General features: G+C 40.5%; 1 protein-coding gene across 3 annotated transcripts; it reads right to left on the bottom strand.

Moving 5' to 3' along the window:
• Positions 1-13,169: 13,169 nt before the first annotated feature.
• Positions 13,170-21,827, bottom strand: AGTR2 (angiotensin II receptor type 2). 3 transcript variants are annotated; one of them, XM_082771247.1, is made up of 4 exons: positions 21,653-21,827; positions 21,362-21,489; positions 19,369-19,578; positions 13,170-17,729 (listed from the first exon to the last, which is right to left on the bottom strand). In XM_082771247.1, exon 4 carries the CDS (start codon positions 17,654-17,656, stop codon positions 16,538-16,540), a length of 1,119 nt encoding a protein of 372 aa, XP_082627373.1. In that variant the 5' UTR covers positions 17,657-17,729; positions 19,369-19,578; positions 21,362-21,489; positions 21,653-21,827; the 3' UTR covers positions 13,170-16,537. The 3 variants fall into 3 exon arrangements, with proteins under 3 accessions (XP_082627373.1, XP_082627374.1, XP_082627372.1); XM_082771248.1 differs by having other exon boundaries at positions 19,369-19,547; positions 21,362-21,504; positions 21,653-21,690; XM_082771246.1 differs by having other exon boundaries at positions 21,362-21,504; positions 21,653-21,690.
• Between the last annotated feature and the right edge of the window lie 231 nt (positions 21,828-22,058).

Here is a 22,058-nt window from a genome sequence, read left to right on the forward strand (position 1 = left end):
TGTTGATTAACACAAGCGATCTACCTCACAGCTGCAAATGAGTCTCTCCTTGCACTCCCTCCAGCATCTTCCTCTCCCTGCCCATCACTGCCCCTAAAACTGCAATGTTCTTTCATAAGTGCCAGCAGAGGGGTTCAACCATTTTTTGCTTTCAGTTTGGTCTCCTTCTCTTACTGCCCTTCCTAGAAAGGATGTGTATCAAAAAATAATGTGTTCAAATTCATACTGAATACAAGAGACCCTAGAAGACACTTGCATTAGAATACAGATGTTACTGAAGCTTCCATTTCTCATTTGCTGTCTGCCTGGACTTTGCTGTTTGGATGCCTTCTCAGTGGGTGAGTGGGAGCTGGACTGGACAACAGCTGGCCCCAGAGAGTAGCGAGAAGTAGACACCTAGTAGAGGAAGTTTAATATCTGGCATGAAATGCTCCTTATCTTGGCCTTGGAGAAGTAATCTCCTTTCCCTGCAGATCCCTTATTTGTATCAATAGCCACTGCAGAAACATGCATGGAAAAGTACTCACAACATTGACTTAAAAAGTCCTACGATAGCATGGTGACAGCCAAAGCACATGAGCATGTAGAGATACACTGTTCACATCAGGCAGAGAACACATTTTTTGTGTTTGTGCTGCTGAAGAAATTTGGACAGCAGGAGTGGGTTCACCACAGAAACATAAGGCTTTAAAACCATCTAGTAGTGTTCGGTGTCAGCTCATGTGGGAGCAGTACCCATTCTTGTGCTATATTTAATCACCTTCACTGTGGCATCTGGGTCAGGGTTGGTATCAGTCTCAGTCTTGTTTTATTAAATGTAACAACATCAGATACACTTCATTTGTTGTTCTAGTTATGTTTCTGATGTTGATTTTTGTTTCTGCTGTAGGTATTTGTAGTGAAAACATTAAATGAACTTCAAGTGAACTCAAGTCAATGTAATATAATCAAAGAGTTTATCTGAAGTACTATAAAAATGATATGAGATCACACACTACTGAGAGCAGATTGTGTAAACAAGAAGAAATGTCTTATACAAGCTGCTACAGCATTCTTAATCAGGAAGTTTTATTGCTGTCAAGTTCAGTTGGTCATTAATCTCACTGTTAATAATAAAATTCCCAAATTTTATTCCATTGGATTCTCAAGATATAGGCTTTCTGACTGGGATGGTGTCTGACAGCAGCACTATCAGAAATAAACCTCTGAGGCAGAAGACCTTGACTGTATTGTGAGGTCAGTGTCATTTGCCAGGTACAACACAGTATGGACCTGGGATCTAAAAAGGCATTAGCTCTGCCTTCCTGGTGCATCTTGATTTCTGTACTCAGTTTCTGTACTGGCTTTCAGAACATATATCAGGACTATAACACAAGGTAAATTTTGGATTTGAAAATTGTTCTTGATACTGTGTATAGAGGAAAGACTATAAGCTCCCTTATTGTTTGAAGGGCTGAAAAGTTATGGGAAAGCCAGTTTATCTGACCAACAACTAGGAAACAAGGTCAAATCCCAAAGTGGAGCCACTGGACAAATTCAGAATCAGGGTTATGAACCACAAACCAGAGCTTGAATTTGAGATTTAATCTGTTTTAGGCATCTGTTTTAGGCAAAATACTGTGACCTTTCATAAAATACGTTAATTAGATTAGAAATATGGTAAAGAATCATATTTGATCAAAACTATTGCATGAAACAATGCACACAGTTATGGGCAGAAAACAGTTTAAAACAAAACAAGAGACAATCATTACGGATTGTTTAAAGTTCAGTATTGACTGAAGAAATTGTTATTGTGTGGAGATTTTTATTTGGCTTTTGGCAAGGAAATACTTCTAAAGGTCACAGAAGATTACAGAATAAAGGCCCAAAGCTGGGGAGAGAGCAAGGTGAGGGTGTCCAGGAAATAAATGAGGAAAAGACGAGAAATAATATTCAGGTTAAAGCTATTCATTCCCTTTTGAACTGGAATTCCACAGTGTAGTAATAACTCAGCTTGAATCAGTGGAAATGACTTAAGAGCCAGGGAACAGCAAATAAAAGTACACACCAGGCAAACAGAACTGGCACTGCAGGATCAGGATTTCATCACTCCGGGAAAAGACAGCCCTAGTGTTCCCACAGGGAATACCGAAACAGTTGCTCTTGCCCTTGAGGCACATGACTGAGCCCAAGGCAATTGCAGAGGACAAATGCTGTAAGGAATGACCTGTGAAGAACTGATCATCTGCTCTCACTGTAAGGGGCATGGACAGCTCTCAGTAATGCCATGCCCACAGTAGTTTCAAAGGAGAATTCAGAAACTACTCTAAAAACAAGTGACAGTTGCCAAACTAAATCCTCTGAACTAGATATTTTACTCGCTTCATAACTTCATCTTTATATTTACCACATGCTTATGAAAAGCTGTGGCTCTTCTCATTAAAAAGTACAGTTTTTAATGAGAACTCCAGTTCTATGTGCCTATAAAATTATTTGCCTTACAATGTTAGAAATCTTCGAAATGATGAAACAAACAAGCAAAAACACATCTTTCTTGTTCTTGCAGTTGCTGTCACAACTGACCGGAAATCTGTTTGTTTGTTTTTTATTACATTGTAAAATCAGGTGAAATAAATGGAACTATCACACAATCACAGAATCACAGAATCATCTAGGTTGGAAGAGACCTCCAAGATCACCTAGTCCAACCTCTGACCTTACACTAACCACTGGCAGTTTATTGACAGTTTCACTTTTCTCATGGCTTATAGTGCATTCTTACATTTTTTTTTAAACTAAGACCATACGGCTTGCTAGACAGAACAGCAAATGTGAAACTAAGAACACCCATTTTGAGTCTGACACAACACACTGCTGGCCAATTTCCATCTTCTTTCTGCACCTACAGCTGTCAGTGAACCTGTAGGAGGCTGGGATATGCCTGGAATGCAGACACACAGCTTGAGAGGGCAATTTCATCTTTCTGTTTCCTCGTATATAAAATAGGGAGGACATGACCAAACTACATATCTAACCTAAGGTTATTCTTGCATAGCATTATGTAGAGCAGAGCAACTCAAAACCTTGCACCTGTTTGATTTATCAGTAGGACTCGTAGAGTATTAAAGGTTATGCGTGGTTATTCCAAAAAGCTGCATATAGAGGTATGTGTGTTCTTCAGTCCTGATGACTGATGTGCCTAAAGACAAGCAGAGCCCAGAGCCTTTGCTACATCTGTTTCAGGATATGAATTCAGTGGGGAAAGAGGCAGATGCTTCTCCATTTTACAACCAAAAGCTACAACTCCTTAACCTTCCTCTTCCCATCATCCACCAGCAAATCTGCCCTAAAATTTGGATTTTTAATCCCAGAATTCAATCCCCAGACCTGATCAGCTGTGGGATGCTGGCAATGCAGAACATTATCAGAAAGCAAAGCTTGGCTATGTGTCAGCTTGGTCTCTGATGCCTGCTCAAGGATCACACTGGGGGCAAAATGAGCAAGACCATGTACAAAGGGAATGTCCATCTCTGCAGCCCTTCAAGACAATGAAGCTGAACTTCTGGCAGCCTCTCATAAGCTGATAGCAGACCCAGACTAGAGTAGGGAAGGCTACTAGTAACAGGTGATTCTGTTTAATCTCTCACTAAATCATCATGATACTGGCAGGTAACATGCTATTAAGTCTTAGGACAGTGTAGGCTCTGAGGGTTATATTTGGGTGTGGGAGGGGGTTGTTTTTCTCTCTCCCAAAACTCATAAGCACATTCCTTAGCTACAGTGACCTCACTGAAAGGGTGGAGGAAGGAGAGGTGGATTTCACCTCAAGATAAAGGTGTTTCTGCTGAAACTGAAAGTAAAGATGAGAATGGGATTTCCTTTTTCTTTCCATGCCCATAAGCTACCATATTCACCCCCTCTCAGGACTTCCTGCACTTCAAGAAGTTTAAAACCCCACAACCTGCCCATATCAGTGACTGTGTTACCTTTATCACAATGTGCACTTAGACTGGCATAGCAATCTACCCATTATAATACAACAGTGAGAAGAACATGGAAAACTTTATTCCTGCAAGTTTTTCCCCTAAAGGCTTCTATACTCAGACCAAAGAACTGGAATAAAGCCATGAACCTACTGGCTGCCAGATCAAAACCAAATACTGAGCAGTCCCTCTCCCTCCCTCCATCCAAAGACAAACACAACAGCAGCCTTTCCCCCAACCCCTTCCCAGCTGCTCCCAACAACAGATTCTTTCTCACCATCTAAACAAGTGACAGTAAAATGTCCAATATGCCGCCTGGTGGGAGAAAGAATAAAGCACTGACACTGACTGTGTGGGATGGTGTCCTAAAATACATTGCTAAGAACTAAAGAAATGCTTGTTCAGAGGATTAAGCCTTGCAGCAAAAAGGTTCGAGGATTATACTAGAGCAATACTTTACCAGTTCTTCAGGAAGTACACTATAGATTTTTCATGGCATAGTTTTGGGAGTATTTTTTTCTCTGCAATCTGTACGGGGACCTAGGGGAACATTTACAGAGTTACACCTACACAAATAATTGCTTTTTATGACTCACACAAGAAGTTCAGACTGTTGTGAAAAAGGAGCATACCCATTAAAAGCTACTAGATCAAAATTCTTGGATAAACACCACTAGTTTTCCTACATTAGGCAACAATAAAAAATAACTTAGAAAGACAATTGCCAGGAGCATCCCAGCACTACCCTGGTCATTTGTATAATGGGATTTGAGGGAAGGAAGACAAGGTTAACAAATTTGGAACAAACACAAGGTAAACAACCAACACTTGGGTCCTGCCATTTGTAACTTGCTGCATTACTAGATCAAAATCAGCCAGCAAAACATGTATTCTATCAGAAGAAAAACAAAAATAAAAATAAAACTTAACCAGTTCTACTGACACCAAGGAGTATCAGGAGGAAGAATGTGGTCATGGCACAGGAGACAAATGACAAGATCAGACACAAAATCTAACCTCCGCTCTGAGGAATGCAGTGCTAAAGCTCTGTAAAAGCTGTGAGCCAGATAGGAAGATGCATGAGTAGAGACGGCCAGAGATTTGCAAAATAGAAAAGGTAAACTTTAAAAAAATAAAAAATAAAAAGAACTGATGAGATCATTGCTAACAATGATGTCTAACTCCATCCCTACTCAGGGCAAAGACAGTCAGGTTCATCTCTGAAATGCTGACTTGAGATCTTTTAAAATTGAGCTTCAATAGGCTTGTAGAAAAGCAAAGGGCAAAAAAGGAAAAGCAAAGCAAAGATTTGGGTGCTGTTGTCTTTCATCAGGAGTTATTGCAGTGAATGAGACTAATGGGTGCCGTCAGATTTCTCAATATTAACTTTTTGTTGGAAATGATAAAAAACCCACAACTGTTATGAAATGTGTAATTTGTGTGTGTGTTTGATCCTCATGCAATTTTTATTTGTATTATTTCTTCAGGTTTGGAAAGATAAGATATTAATACTATTGGAATGTTGAAGCTTACCAGAAAATCTCTGGACTATTCCTTCACTTCTTGTCTTCTAAGTGTTTAAGAACATTTCCTCAATTGCACAAGCCAGAAAATACCAGAGAACTCTGCAGGCAGAAGCTAGTACTCTGAAAGGAAAGGTTGCTGCTGATAAATCTGCCAGGTGGTATGTATTTACTCAAGGAATCATTTTCCTTTAGATAGAAGAGGGTTAAAGGTACAGCATAAAATCATAACAAATTTGTTTTTTTTGTGACTGTACATATTGAAAGGAGGACTTCACTATTTAACTCAGCCTTGCAGCCCAGAAATTCCCCAAAGTGGGTATTGCTCATTGCAACGAACACACTGTCAAACACACTGTTTTTACGCTCTGATTATAGTGTACTATTCCTGGATTGTGTTCTGGAAGGGGCCATGAAGATACAGTCTGCTGCTGACTTCAAGTAAAGTTAACGAAAAAACAGTAACACTTCCTACCAGATATATCATCACCAGCAAAGAATGCATTATGGTACAGAAATTATGGTACATTATGGTACCTGAAAGAGTACATAAGGGTCTACAAAGAACAATTACAAAACACCAGTCTGCTATTTGGTCTTGCACTTTCATAGGACATTTTTTGGGATTCATATACATGTATAGAAAGAGGTAGAAAAGTGCTGATTGAATTCAACCACAGGAACTGGCTGAAGCAAACATTATTGCATGAGATTCATTTGCAGGAGACAAGGGTAGGCAAATATTAATATCCTTCCTGTATTCAGATCTTGGAATTTCAGATAGAAAAACAAAACAAAACAAACTCCTAAGCTCACATCACATTAGCATACATGAACTGTACATGAACAGAACACCTGGAATAGACTTGATATGAACCGGATACCTAGGAGGCATAACAGCCAAGCAAAAAAGTTAAATTATGACAAACTTATATTCCAGCAAATAGAAAACAAATGGCTTTGCTCTGAAATTAATTTAGTACTCACATCGGTTGCCAGACTGAATTAGAGCTTATAATGAAATATGTAAGAGGCCTGGAATTGCCACAGGAAACTGCCACAATCATTTTCAAAACATTTGAAATATTTCATTTAGGTATAAAGTAACATTCATATTTGTTGAGTTAGTCACACTGAGTCTTCTAAACGTGTTTTTCTCCAAAGTTATGCAACTTCTGTTTGTTTAAATTATTCTTTTTGATATTCCCATCTGATCTGGAAAACAACAATTTATACCTGTAACAAAATGCCTCAAACACAGGTCAAAGCTGATTTCATCAATGCATAGTCTTAGATGGAATCTTACCTTGTCTTCTGTTTTATCCTTTATTTCTATGCAGATTTTTTTAGATGACAGGTAAACCAGAATTGTACTCGCTATAGGTAGGCAAAAAATAAAATAAAATAAAATAAAATAAAATAAAATAAAATAAAATAAAATAAAATAAAATAAAATAAAATAAAATAAAATAAAATAAAATAAAATAAAATAACAAAAGACACTGACCATACTGGCACTACATGACACTGGAACTGTAATATGGGCAACATCTGATGACTTGTGTAGTCCGAGGTTAGCATTCTCTATTCTTGGAGACACTGCTAGAACAAAGCCTTGTTGTGTGTAGGGAATAGTTGTAGGGAGAAGGTATTTTCAGGATACTGCTTGAATACAATAAAATGTGATTGCAGGTATTGAAATTACACTACACATACTATACAGTAAATTCTCTTTGAAAGTAAGGGTGTCACTGGAATCCTGCCTGAACACTTAAAGCATGCAAGATCAATATTTAACAGAGACATCTGATACATGTCTTAGGGAGCTATTATCTATATTAGTCATCCAAGTGACATTAAGCATAGACAAATAGGAGCCCAATTTCCTTGTGCAGACAATGCAGGAAAGCTTAAGTATGTCCAGAGGAAAACAAAGAAATATTAATCCAAAAAACGTAAACTTAGACCATATCAGTAGCTTTAGGCTCCCTTAAAAGCTGATATAGACAGAGGGAAATTTGTCTAAGACAAACTGCTGTGGATCCTTTTTCACTGCTGAAAAAAAAAGGAAGCCAAAGATTCTGCAGTGCTGGTGGTATCTCTGCACATAGATGAGAACAATCCACAGGGATTTTCTGCAGCACCCTAGCATGTGGTCTGGCACCAGCAATTACCTTTTATGAACATTTTTGTTCAATCACATTTCACCTCTCACTCAGCTTTGATATTGTTCTGTGGGTTCATGGAGTTTTCACAAATACATCAGTAAAGTTACCAGGTAGAATAGAAATGGTTTTATTCTGAGTGCCACAGTAAACTTTCAGTAACTTACAAACCGACAAATCTGACTATTTTTACGATGAGCACGAGATCCACACCAAAAATAGACATGTTAAAATTTTTAAAGCACAGCTGGTTGTAATCTGATTTCCAATGTCCATCTGTCTTTCTCTTTTTAAAAAATAAATAACAGTATTAGTGCACTGAAATTGTTTTCATATCTTCCAGTTTTCTAATGCAGCAGGCTGTGATTAGTCACTAGGTGGCCTCTTTCTTCTTTTGGAGAACCCTGATACATCATTATATGAACTAAGGACATAACAAGGAAAAAAAAAAAAAGCAAATCTACAGAACTTTGTTCAGTAAGGTTTTAAGATAATTGCTGCAACATAGTCCATTGTTTCCTAACTTGAATGTATTCACTGTAAATCAATAAGGAACTGAATATCTTGGCTAGCAGCCTGAGCCTTGAACAATGTTTCATCCACACAGCAACCTCTAAGAAGATACACATAGTATCTTATTCCCGAAAAACAGATAAAAACAATACCATTTCATCCAACTGACAAATATCAGAGCGTACAGAAAGGAAGAGTTTATGAAGATAGAATTGTTGCTCTTGTCTACCCTGCTTAGGTTTTCCCAGATAATATCCAAAACGACAATCAGAGCCTCATCTCTCCCTTTGAACCAAGCTCCTGCTTGGTGTGTCCTCTTGCTGCCAAGTGGATTGCAAAAGCAGAGAATTGTGATAAGTCATGGAGCATTTAAGAGACTTTCATGGATGGTAAAATTCTAATGCAATTGAGGTTTCTAAAATAGAGACCAGCACATAATAGTTTAATTGGAGTGTTCAGCTTTCTTGAAGACACTAATGAGGAACTAAGGCATTGCCTAAAGCAAGAGAGCAATCTGGCAAAATGGCTTCAGGACAGGGGTTCTTAATTTGCCTTTCAGTATTTCCCAACCACAGAAAGCACAATCACTTTCTTGCAAAATCACTGTGCTTTTGCAGAATGAACTTTGTGCTAAACAAATGCTTGCAAGCACGTTTAGTCTTTAGAGCAGTATGTGCTGTTATGTGAGATTACATGAGGAAATAAAGCATGTTTTGCTATGGTGTGGCAAATTCCTCCATCCACAGAAATGAGATGAATTTTTTTACAGAGGAGACAAATACTCCATGGACAGACACCCCTGTGAAGAGGAAAGCAGATAGTGACTTCTCTTAGTCACAGCATGAAGGAAAACACTCAGCTCTCTCTTTGCCCTGTTGCAGTTTCTCTGGCTTAGCTCCACTGTTTCTTCTGAGTATTTTTCTGCTTGAACCGGTGACAGGGAGGGTTGTAGACCTCAAAGAAACTGAAAACAGATTTCTTCTATGTGCTTTCTTTAAATATTTTCTCTGTAAACCACTTGAATACACAAAGGGGGCAAGGGCGAAGAAAATGGTCTGTATGACAACTGTAGATGTTAACAGCTAGCTTTATACTACTTCTTTATGATCTATTCAGATATGATGTTAAATATTACTGAGTTTACTTTACTGTTATATTTTAAGCTGGTCTAACATGCATACTTGCAGTAATATTAAGGCAAATATTATAGAACAAACACAGCTAGCAACTTGAACACAGCAAAGATTTATGATGGGATCCACAGTAGGGGGGGAGCTCTGGGAACAACCCCTCATTCTTCATGTGTCTCCAACCGCATCTAGTGTGGTTCACCAGGCCACGTGTTACCAATGCACAAGTTCTTGGTACTGTCACCTGCTCTGCGACCCATGGAAAACCTGTGAACATTCTTTAGTACTGCCTCTGAACATTCAAAGGCATTTAACAGGCCCTCATGCTGAATCTATCCTGTTCATTCCACATGAATGAATCTCAGCAGAAGAGCCTCTGATAAGAAGACAGTTTTGTTGTAGTACGGATCCATGATGGACTGTCAGCTGAAGGAATAAACATTCCTGACTTCTCTGGAATTTCTTTTTTGGGTGTTCCAGTGCATAAAAGAAAGATATGTTTGCAGTCTTTCAGGGGATAAGGATCAAAATAAAATCAGATGAAAGACTGCCAAATCCTGGGCGGACAGCCAGTGATGTCCATGGGGCTTTCTCCAGTTAATATAGTACATTTAGTATCATACTCTAAAAACTTTTTTCCAGACATGTCCTTGAAAACAACTCCCTTATGTTGTATCATTTCCTTGCTAGACAGCAGTCTATTATCTTAGATTTGAAAGACAAACAAATTTTTTTATTAGTCCATATGTAGATTTCTATACATTCTTAATCAGACTTTTGTCAAACATATTTACTTTGAATAGCATATTGAATAACACATAGAGGAATCCTCTTCCAAAGAAACAAAAACACTTTGAAGAACAAATCCTGTACAACATATTTATCTAAAAGGGGACCATTAATACAGTAAAACAAGGACATTTAGCATTTTATGGTAAACAGGGATCCAGGACATTTTAACAGCCCTGAATTCAAAACAGTAGAGATTTGTATAGAGAACCAAATTGCAGTGAGTGACCTTACTTCAGAATGAATTTCACTGCGATCAGTGAAGGAGTTTGCAGGATAAGATGCTAGCAGCTCAGGGGTCATGAAATCTGTTTAATGATGTATTAAGTTTCTTACATCACTTAGCAGGTCAGAGTACAGATGCTTCCTTTTCAACATCTGCAAAGAATACTTATTGAGCTCCCCTGCAAGTGAAGGCCCTGAACAGTTGCATGCCATGTAATCCTTATCTCATTAAAGATTTTGGGAAGCAACATATTTTAAGCTGGTTTTGGACGAGAAATGAAATGCTTTGTTTTCTCAAGATGAAGTTGTAGCAGATACACTTTTTCTACTCCATTGTGACACAGCTGCATGCCTTGCACATTTTGTATTTGTAATTTTCACTTTCATATCATTGCGAAATAGCTGCATGTTTGGATGCTGTCCTAATACTTAATGCAGATGTTTTGCTGTCATTTTCTGAAGGAAGCTGTGTGTTGTGCATGGCACTGCATCCCAGTTAGTGGGGCACCCTGGGGCTGGGATGGTCGTGGCCAGTGGCTCCCAGCCTCAGTGCTCACATGGCAGCTGCCTGCATGCCAACTCCTGGCAAAGCACAAAGGGGCAGGTTTAGGGCATTGGCAAGTTGTTTCAGGGTTCAACCCCATTCCTCCAGCACTGGTGATAAAACTGCAAACCTATTTGCATGCATTTAGTTCCTACATGAGGAATAAACTGCCCTATGCATGGGCAGATAGCTTCAGAACAAAAACTTAAAGGAATCCTTGGGGAATGCAGAAGAAACTGTTGAACTGAAATTTTAACAGCATTAATAATGTGCTGCTTTTGCTTCTCTATGGTTTTATTATATGAATGACATGAACAATATAATTATATAAATGATATCTTTCAATTTCATTGCATTGTCTCTGCAAGCTCTCCCACACATTAGTCAACAAGTAAATTTATCTTATATCCCTAATAAATCTGTTTCTAAATGCATTTAATGACTATGCCATTCTCCTTCCTGCTAGAAAGGCTTCTTACATTTATTACAAAGTGAGACTGATTTCTAGAGGCAACCCATCACATTTCATTTTAGCTGTACGTCATGTTGACCTGGCATCTGCAATGGATATGTTGTTTTTGCTGCAGTGCATTAAATTGGGCATTGTTGATTTTCTTATCTATTTTTATTTTTTCTAATGTAAAACAAACAAACAAACAAAAAAAAAAAACAAACAAGATATTTAAACTTATGTTTTTTTAAAAGAAAACTTACACTGGATCTTGTCTTAAAGGCATGGAGTGGAGCTTTGCAAACCTAATTTTGCTCAAACAGAAGAGCTACTGGATGCCAGTGGGTGAGGGCTTAAGTTCAGATCCCCTCACAGCAGGGAAATAGATATCATGACTCACATTCATTTCTGTATTACTGTGTTTTGTCCCTGTGAAATGTTTCTGGGATTAACCGCGTTCTGTCTGGAGTCTATAGTGTCAAATTCAGACTCTGTGTCAGCTGCAGAGGAAATGGAAAGTAAACATATGAAAGAGGCAGCAAGTGGGGCTGGTCCACTCCTCTCCCAGGGCTCTTCACTCCCAGACCAAGGCCTAAGACCATTTTTGCCAGGCCTGCAGATAGATTGTCCAGACATGTCTCCCACTGGCTTTGTACCCCAGCTGATTCCCAGCGGCAGACAGGCTGCAAAAAAAAAAACAAAAAAAAACTGTTTTTGGAAGCTGAGGGAGTTATACCACCATCCACAGACACAAGGGCTGACACTCAAAGCGGGCAAGATTACAGCTTGGGCACAAAGAAAGATGGGTGGATATCCTCTGGGTTATGGAGAACATGAGTGCTGTGGGGAGATGGTTTTGGACTTCCAGTGTAAAAGAGGCACAACAGCCCCGCTCCTGTCCTTGCTGTCCCCAGCCGCTGGTGTTCCTCCATCTGCACATGGGCCCAGCACCCCTTGGCCTTGCTTTCTGTGAGGGCAGCGCAACAGCGTGAGTACAGCTGTGGAAGTGCCGGTGCGGAAGAAGGTCTGGAAGTACCTCATCACTTGAGGGAAATGCACGCAGACTTGCAGCTGCTGGCTGGGTATTCCACAGGGTTAGGCATCACTTCACTTTACCCCACCCCAAAAAAACAAACAAAAAAAAAAACCACAAAACTGCAGGATCTTTTTCAGAAGCAATTCCCTATTTTGACTCCTTTTATTTTGTGTTTATTGCTTCTTTCCTCCTGATTCTTGTGAAAATTAGCAAACTGGGGGAGCACTTGTTCTCAGACAGGTACCTCAGTAGATACTCTACCAAACCACAAGGTGATCAGCCAGCCACTGTACCTGGAAGAGAGGGAATGTGACGCTGAAGACGGCAGCCCTGGGCTCCTTCCACAGCGAGTTACCTGGTAAGACAAAGCCACAGGAGACTCACTGACCCTTCCTGGCAGAGCCAATGGGCCAGCACAACAAGCCCCTCTCTGCTGCACTCAGCCAGACCCCACAGCAGGCAGACAGGAGCTGAATGGAGCAGCCCATCCCAACAAGAGCGGTCATTTTCTTCTGAGGGATGGGAAGTTGAGATGAGAGCAGCAAGCCTGCCAGCTTCGAGGAAAGGCTGCCAGACCTCTGCATCCCCACATTTCAGCTTTTCTGTGTTCCCTCCAGGACAACTCCCAGATGGTCCTCATTTTCACAGGGAAGCACAAGCAATTTGTTTGTCCCTTGGCTGAAGGGCAAGGGGACTCACCACAGAAGGCAGCTAAGCTGCAACTGTCAGCTGCAGTGTAGCAAGATGATATTCCTGCCCATACTCTGGCCCAAGGAGTTGGACAAGTGTGCTGAGTAGGTGCCAGGGCAGGCTCAGGCTGTGTTGACTTCTCAGTGAGAACATGCTGTACCAAACATTTCTTATTGTATATCTTATATAAACAAGGCATTTAGCTTAGCACTCAGTACTAGTTCATGCTAATAAATGCCAGTGACTTGCTCTGCTTCATATATTGAAGGAGCATACTAAAGTCAGCTCAGGGACACACACAGGATGCTCAGTTTGGATCAAGATTCTCTGCAATTCATTTCAGCTGATAGTAATCAAATACAGCTAGAAAAGGAAGCTGCAAATAGGATTTGGTGTACAAATATGACAGAGACCAAATGAACTCAATGGGAAACCATCCCTTCCATGCCTCTCTTGGGAAAGACACACTGACAGGCCTAGCAATGTTCCAGAACATCCCCCTTTCCAAAGAAATCATGCTGCCACTCAGCTTTAACTCCAAATCATTAGCACTTCCACAGGGAAGAGCATCATTCACCCCTCTGCAGCAGGTTTGCCTTGGCACTGATACTGGCACAACCTCTCCAAAACCCAGCTGTTGCTCATAAATTCATCTCACCATACTTGCACAGAGAGCAAGACACTGAGAAACCACGCATGTGCTTGAGATTCCCTGAGAAAATTGCATGCATCACGGTACTAGAATGGTTTGCAAATATCAGCAAAATGTTATGTTGAAAGGAAAGAAGTAGCTTCTAAATTTGCAAGAAAAAACAAACAAACAAACAAACAAAAAACCCACTTGCATTTGTGTCTACATTCTTTTTCATAAAATCCAGAAAAAAAATAAACACAACATTCTGAAAGTGTGGAAAATCACATTTTCCATGGAAAATCCCTGAAAAATCCCATGAGAAACTCTAGCATGAAAAAGTCATAGAGCACAACAGTATTCAATTTGCTCTAAAAATAAAGCAACACCAACACAGATCTTCCTGACTTCCATCTCAGGTTCCTCTCCAGACAGTCTTTTTTGGGTGTTTGTTTAACCAAGCTACTCAAATTCGTGACTTATGTATAAAATACAAAGCAGATTTGGCAAACAGAAATGTCACTGCTGAGCTAGTGAGTTGTCTTGGTTTATCACCCTTTCACCCTTGCAGAATGTGACCTTTGAAAGAAGGGATTTTCCTCCTCTCCCTGTCTTGCCTCCCATTTATTATTATTATTATTTTTTTTTTCTGAGAAGAAAAGAGTGCAGCTCTCAGCCCCAAGAAGCAGTCATTGATTTCTGCTCTCTAGCTGCAGCCATGGGAGACCCTGCATTGCTGCTCTATCCTCTGGGAAGCTTTATCTTCATTTTCCTTGCCTCTCACAGGTGTAAATCTAACTGTAGCTAGATTTCAGATTTCTGTCTTATTTTCCTACCTGTGGAGGTTTGCACAGGCATAGGACTGGATGAAAACTGTTATTTTTGAACAGGTCCAAACTGACATGTTGAAAATATATAAGCTGTACTTATGCCCAGAACAGATACAGCTGAAGCACAGGTAGGAGTGGGGTCAGTTCATGTAGTTTGTATTTTGTTTTGAGACTACCAAGATGCCAATTAGCGGCACAGTTGTGCTCATTACTGACCCAATCTGTACTGCAGCAAAGGTAAAAAGGCTCTACAACCTCTTATTACCCCTCTGAGCCTACCACTTTGAACACCTGGTAATTTTATTAGTATAATTATTTGTTCTGCAGTAGCATGACTGTGTTGTTGTGTTCATTGCTAAGCAATTAACAGTTTGTCCTTCCAGAAATATCCAACGCCCCAGACACTATTAGCTTGTCGGAACATTTTCACCAAAAACATTCCAGGGGAAACACAGTGGCGTCTCTTCCATTTTCTGGGATAAGCATCTCTCCAGCTGCATACCCTACTACCAGAACACCAAACCATGACAGGGAGAAGTGGATATTCCTGAAGGCCCCATTTTGCTCAGTTCTGCACAAAATTTCTTCCCACATCACTCTGAAACTGCCAAATTTCTTGCAAAATCCTATTTTCAAGGGCACCAGCAAAGCAACATGCCCCTGCTCTAAGAGTGATACATGGCTCCTGCATCATGTTCCCAAGGCTCCCAGGCACTGGCCAGCACTGGGATTTTCAGGGAGGCCAGACTCCTTGTTACCCTGGCAGCATGTATAATTTCTTATTTATGGACTCAGAAGTGCTTAGACAAGTTTCAAGGGTAACTTTTTGGACACATTTCACTGAAGCTAATTATCTTTTGGTCCTTGTGTCCTCCAGCATGGGGACAGCCTGCTGGAAATTGAGCATGGTGCTAAAAAATCCCTCTTTTATACTGAGCCTAGTAAACACAATCATTTTGGAAGGATCCACATTGGTGGTTAGAATCAGTATCTCTTTAGCAAAAGCAAATTTCAAATAATCAAACATAACCTCAAAATAGAGTCATTATTTGCCACAATCTTTTTTCCCCTTTCTTTTATTTATAAATGAGAAAGCTTATGCATTGAGATGTGGGCAAGACTTAGCAATCACACCATGGTTTTGCTTCTGGGTGTCAAGACAGAGTCATTTAGGGTTTTTGTATACAGTACCCAAAAAATACAGTAGTAAGTGACATTTGAAATGCAAAAAGTCCAGACCATCAGCAAGTCCTTCCCTGAAGGCTGCTGGACAGTGTGTGGAACTTATCTCACCCGTGTAGCACCAGAACTTGGTGTACCAGGACTGTTCCTAGGGCATTACTGTCAAAAGTGACCACAGTGGACCAAAGGAAAGGACTACCCGGCTTGCAAACCTGTTACATGCTATGAGAAAGGTATAAAAACATTCATGTGGTAGGACTTTTCCCCACTAATTCTCTTTCGCCTTCAGCAATTTGCAAATCCATGTCTCCACCTGTTCTCAGGATCCTGGGCCCAAGCAAGCAGGAGGTATATCTGATGCATTTAACATATGTTATCTCTAGCAATATATTTTCAAAACTATATATATGTGTGTGTGTGTGTACATAATAAAGATCAAATATTTTCTTACAGATAGGTACAGAAGTATCTGCACTGCTTTATTTACATATTCCCTAATGAGAATCTCTTTTAGAAAATCAGCGCAGTCAGGGTGTAATACTCAGCACCTACACAGTTGTAGCTATGGTGAAATGTTCCTCTGGTGTATCTTATCTTTCTGTATTAAACACTTGCCTGATCTCAGGCACATATAAGCAGATATTTAAAATGCCATCAATACAGTTATTTGCCAGAATCTTCCCTTTAGTGCTCATTATGAAAAGGAAGGAAGAATAAATCCTCATGTATGAGAAAAAAAACACATTCTCCTTCAAACAGCTGGTGAGTGAAAGGACAAAAAATGAAAGGAACTGGAGAAAAACGTGTCTCCACTTGAGGGGCAGCCAGCTGTACTGACACAGCCCCATGTCACAACCCAGTGTCTAAAGAAAGGATTCAGGGCCCCTCTCCCTGCCCACGGGGGTCTCAGTGTCTCTGAAGCAGCTCCCTTTCCTCAAAGAAGAACTTTCTTGTTGGCTGTTGAACTGATAAACTCGTCGCTTAAACAAGCGATGGAGCTTCTCCTGAAACTGGTTCCCAATAAAACAGTACAACAAAGGGTTGATGCAGCTGTTGGCAAACGCCATGCAGATGCCAAATGGTAGTGCTTTGTCAATGATCCCTGTCACATCACAGTTGTTAATAATGTTCATATGAGCTAGGGCATCCAAAAAGGTTAAAATGTGGAATGGGAGCCAGCAAATTAAGAAGGCCACAACAACAGCAGCCACCAGCTTCAGGACTTTGTCCATCTTCTGCTTGTTTTTCCCAAACTTCTGTGCTTTTAGCAAGTGCCTCCTGATCCAGATGTAGCATGTTGTGATCACTGTCAAGGGGATGAAGAAGCCGAGTACATTTTTGAGGAAGGCTGTTCCCACAGACCATTTCGCATAATTCTCATGAGGAAATGCCATAATGCAAGCTTTCACCCCCAGGCTCTTAATGTAATGTGTGTCACGGAAATAAAAAGTTGGAAGGGAGGACAAACCGGCAAGGCCCCACACAACCGTTGCTATAAAATACGCCTGTTGTGGAGTTCTTCTTTGAGAGCGAATAGGATGGACAATAGCATGGTACCGGTCCACACTCATGCATGTAACGAAAAATGTGCTTGCAAACATGTTCAGGCACAGGACAGAACTGGAGATTTTGCACATGAGAGATCCAAAGAGCCAGTTGTACTTCTGTGAGTAATAGGTAGCCCAGAAGGGAAGCGTGGCAAGGCACAGCAAATCTGCCAAGGCCAAGTTGAAAATGTAGATATTAGCAACTGTTTTGGGGCTACTGTGACGACAGAGCACCACAACTACCATGCTGTTTCCAACCAAACCGAGAACAAAAACCACGGAGAAAAATGCTGGAATTAATGAAAACTGGTAATCTGAAGAGGCAAGTGGGCAGGGAGGCAGAGAGCGCAATGCAGCCGATGAGTTTGCCAGCATTGTATAGAGGACTTGGAGAGTTTCTCTGGTGGTGATGATCACAGAGTAGTTGCTCTGCATGTTGGTGCTGGCAGAAAGGGAGCTTCTGCAGGAAATTCATGTGCTAGTGGCACTTTTCTATCACATTGCTCACCTGCAGATCAGAAACCATGTATTAGACATACACTGTGGCCATCTTAGTTCTGGAATCACAGAATTGCAATAAAATAAAATAATTTAAAATGATGTCAGGAATCTGAGAGCTGTTATACCAGGCAACCCTGTTGGACTCCTTTCCTCTGTCCCACTAACAGGACACAATTAGCACTAGAGAGGTCACGACACTTTTTAATTAGCCTGGCAGAAAAGCGAGCAGCTGGGTTTCATCTGCTATTACAGATGGTGCTTTTTGTGGCCAGCTGAGGAGAAAGATCATTGACTCAAGAGCTGCAGATACTTCAAGAACTTCTGAGACCAAAGGCAGCACTAGAGCTCCTTGTAATCCTTTTCTTTGCTTTCTCATTCTATTTCCAGCACTCTGTACAGTTAAAATAATGTAAAAGGCAGTACTTGCCACTGGGGATTAGGTAGTTCACACCTGAGGATCTCCTGGGACTTCACAGGCATGAAAGCAGACTTTTAGTAAAGCTATTAGGAAAGCAGGCTTTGATTTTTTTTTTTAAATCACAGGGCTAGATACAAAGACACTGAAGGGTCTTTACAAAATATCACCTACAATCAGAGTCTTTCTCAATTCAAATCTGCATCTCTTGCCCCCGTGATGGCTTTTAGTCAGAAAAGAAATATTTTCCATGTAGATATAAGCAACAGACACTTACATACACAGTTCTTACAAGCACTAGAGTTAACAGCAGTATTTACCATTCATTTAGAAAGATTAAGACTGGTTTTCAGTGTGGAAAAGTGTGGCTACAAAGCAGCTAAAATAGGAGAGTCCTTTGACAGATCTCTTTGTTCCAGTTCAACGGCTCTCAAGTCTGTACTCTAAGCAGAACATTTTTCAAGCTTCAAGATTTTATAGTCAATAAAGAAATCAGACAAAGTATTTTACTGTATATAATAAAAAGACCATTCCTTTTAATTAAGTCCTTATGGAATCACTTAGGCATTTAAGAATTCTCATGGGGCCCTTAAAACAACAGAAATTTTGACCAAGTAAAGACAACAGAGTTGAATAATGATCTCTCATTTAAAAGAGGGTAACTGATCATTTCAAAAATATTTTCTATATTAACCATTTAGTATACGATCGCTTATTGTTTCCGTAATGCAAAATATGCAATATGTTCCTCTGAACACACTGACAAAATTGAATTTTAATTTTATTTTCTCAGCATAATGAAAATTCAATAGGAAAATACTAATACTGATTTCTGCAGTGAGCTGGTATTTAAGGTACCGAATCACAAGCCCACATTTTTTAATCAAACAAGTCTTAAAACAGAGAAAGGGTTTGTTTGCGGAGAAGGAAAAATAAAGTCTCCTTTCCCCCTTAACTCTGTTCTGAACCCCTCTGTTCAACCTATGGAAGCTTAAATCTCAGAACTAGTCACAAAGCCTTCTATATCTGATTTAATACTTGATTTAGCTACATACATAACAAAAGGTTTCATTGATAAAAACGTTATCCCCTCTGCATGTGAACAACTTATATCTTATAATCTACTCCTAAAATACAGTCATTCCTACAATTACATAAGATAAAATGAAGCATCTTACCACAAAATGTATAAAATCAATGGAAATGTTCTAACAACAGACAGAAAACATACCTGTGAAACCTCTAATTTGTCTGGATGTAGCTCTAGGGTTACATGCTTCTTTCTTCTGTTTTCGCTTAACAAGTATCTCCACCAGCTCTCTGCTCTCTTATATCTTCCATTTTCCCACCGGGAGACTTTAACATACATAACTTGAGGACTGAAATATGAATGCCTGCCAGCTTCTTTTCCTTTTGGAAGTGAAACGGTTTGAGAACCCCCCTTTCCAAGGCCACGTGAGCATATGCAGTAAATCAGGAGAGAGGAACAAGACAACCAAAAAAAAAAAAAAAAAAGAGCAAGAAGCAAGAAAAAAAATAATTCACACAAATATCAAAAGCTGGTTTCTCCAGCAGTTCTTGGGCCAGGAGGATACACCCACACACGGTCCCCTTCTGCGCCCCCCTCCATGTACATGCAAGATGTGAGAGCCCCAAGATTAGGATCTGTGTACCTCTATAGGCAGGGGGATTCCCACTCACTTTACAGAGTCCCAGTGCTTGCTAATAAACTTGAGAGAGGAATAGGTTGTTAGTACTGGCAAAACTGACCATAATGTGAACATAAAGAAACAGAAAGCAGGGGAACATCACAGCATTGCTTGTGTAAGGAGGATGATCCTGTATCCCAATTAGTAGCATGGAAAAGCACTGCCCAAGTCCATGAAAAGACATGCACACTGCTCAAACCAAGGAGAACAGCAGGAAAAATCCACGTGGCAGAGAGAAGACTTGGCTCTGAGGCTGCACTGGAGTAGCACACAATCAAAGTTAGCAGATCAGCAAGGCTGTGAAATCACACTAACTTCCCATCCACACAAAACTAAGTTTTTCCATCTGCTTCCTCCTCCCTCGCCTCTCATGTTCTACCTGGCCCCAGCCTCTTTCTAGAAGAAGCTCCTGCATCATCCAAGAGGGCTTCTGGAAAATGAAAACTGGGGCAAAGTAAACATCCAGAAGCCTCAGTACCCCAACTGTGATCTCCTCTGCAGCAACAGCCCATCTACTGGGGAGATGTGGGCTGTGCTCTGCAGGCAAGGCTTCACTTGTCAGATGGAAGGCAGCCACAGAAGTCCCTGTCAGCAGTGTCAGCTGCTGCCAGCCACGGTCCCTCACCAGGATGGACCCCCACTCATCCACTTTTTTGAATGCTAATTCAAAGCAGAGGATGTCTGACCCCAGTGGCTGGGGGGAAACCCCAGTGCCTGCCCTTGCTTTGGGACTGTGCAGCACGCCAGAGGCAATGGGCATCACCGGCTCCATAACCAGCAGGCTCTGCTTACACCAGTGTGACCTAGGAGAGAGATGAAACAGACAAAAAAAACCAAAACACTCCCCCCCAAACAAACAAGAAAACAAAAACAAAAACAAAAACAAACATGGTCTGAGCAAGCTGTGGAGAACAAACTCATCTTTCTATCCATCTGTGTCTTTCACACAGCAGGAACTGCAAAGAATGCTGGAAATGCTCATCAGCAAACTCTCTTGGAAGAGAGAGATACTTGCTAAGGCAGGAAAAAGAGTTAAAGCACCCAAATTGGCAGCTTTTGTTTTTGTCTGCCTCATATTACAGTCCGGCTCTTGGTATTGTCTATGCAAAAAGAGACGGTTATTTAAAGGGGAATCCCATGCAGCATTTTATTTATCACAGTGCAGCTGATCTACAGCTTCATGGACACAACAACAAAGCAGACAGCAGTCAGGACTGTCAGGCTGCAGGAAGACATGGTGCCTGTACTTGGGGCAAAATCTGGAAGGGAAATAAAGTTCAAGAATCTCAAGGAAATGGCACACTGAGAATGAAATGGTTTAACACAGAAGCAGACCTAAGCATCACAGGTATCTTGAGGGAGGACAATACCAAATCACTGCATGGGATGGGAGATTCCCTCATCTGTCCCAAAGGCTCGAGCACTGTGTTTTACAGCCAGGTTTAACCAACTTACAAGTCAGAACATCCCTGGCATCTCAGCATACATAAGAATCTCCCCAATGCACACACTCACCAATTTCATAGATTTTTAGTTTGGATTTGTGTCATCTCTTTCTCTTCCTTTTCTCACTCATTTTCTCCATCCCTGCATGTGAGGTTGTCATGGAAAGGGCAGATGAGAAGGGGAGACACCCTGGAATGCTGAAGTTTGCATTACTCAGAAAAAAAAAAAAAAAAAAAGAGAGAGAAAAAAGAGAGAAAAATGTAAAAGAAACAGTAATACCCATAAGGGCTTGGGGGTTGAAAAAGTCAAGACATAACCAAAAAGCTTTATGACAAAGATTTGTGCTCAGTTCATACATACCACAACCAGTACCAGGAGACATAGTTGTTTTGCTCAAGAGGTTTTAAACAGATGATGCATCTTCTACAGACACACTGCAAGAACTCTGTCCTTTTTACAAACTAAACATCCACAAAACAGGTCAGTAGGAGCATACAGGATGTACAAGTGCAGAAGTTACTTGTCTTACTGCAAAGCAAAAAAAATGCGCCTTTTGCCAGCCAATCGTCCATCTACAGACCCTGCCTCAGATCTGGAGGACTGCTGGCGCTCAAAGGAATTACATGAAAGGTCAGCACTCACTCTGATCCAAATTCATTCAATATTTTACTAACTGTATGTGACAGGACACCCTCAGCTAGGAATTCTTGCTACTAACTGTTTTGCATGCAAACGGCCTCTAGAAGATCTCACTCTGTTTTTCGTC

The sequence above is a fragment of the Aythya marila genome (genome assembly GCF_965140915.1).
Source record: "Aythya marila genome assembly, chromosome: 13".
NCBI classification, from domain to species: Eukaryota; Metazoa; Chordata; class Aves; order Anseriformes; family Anatidae; genus Aythya; species Aythya marila.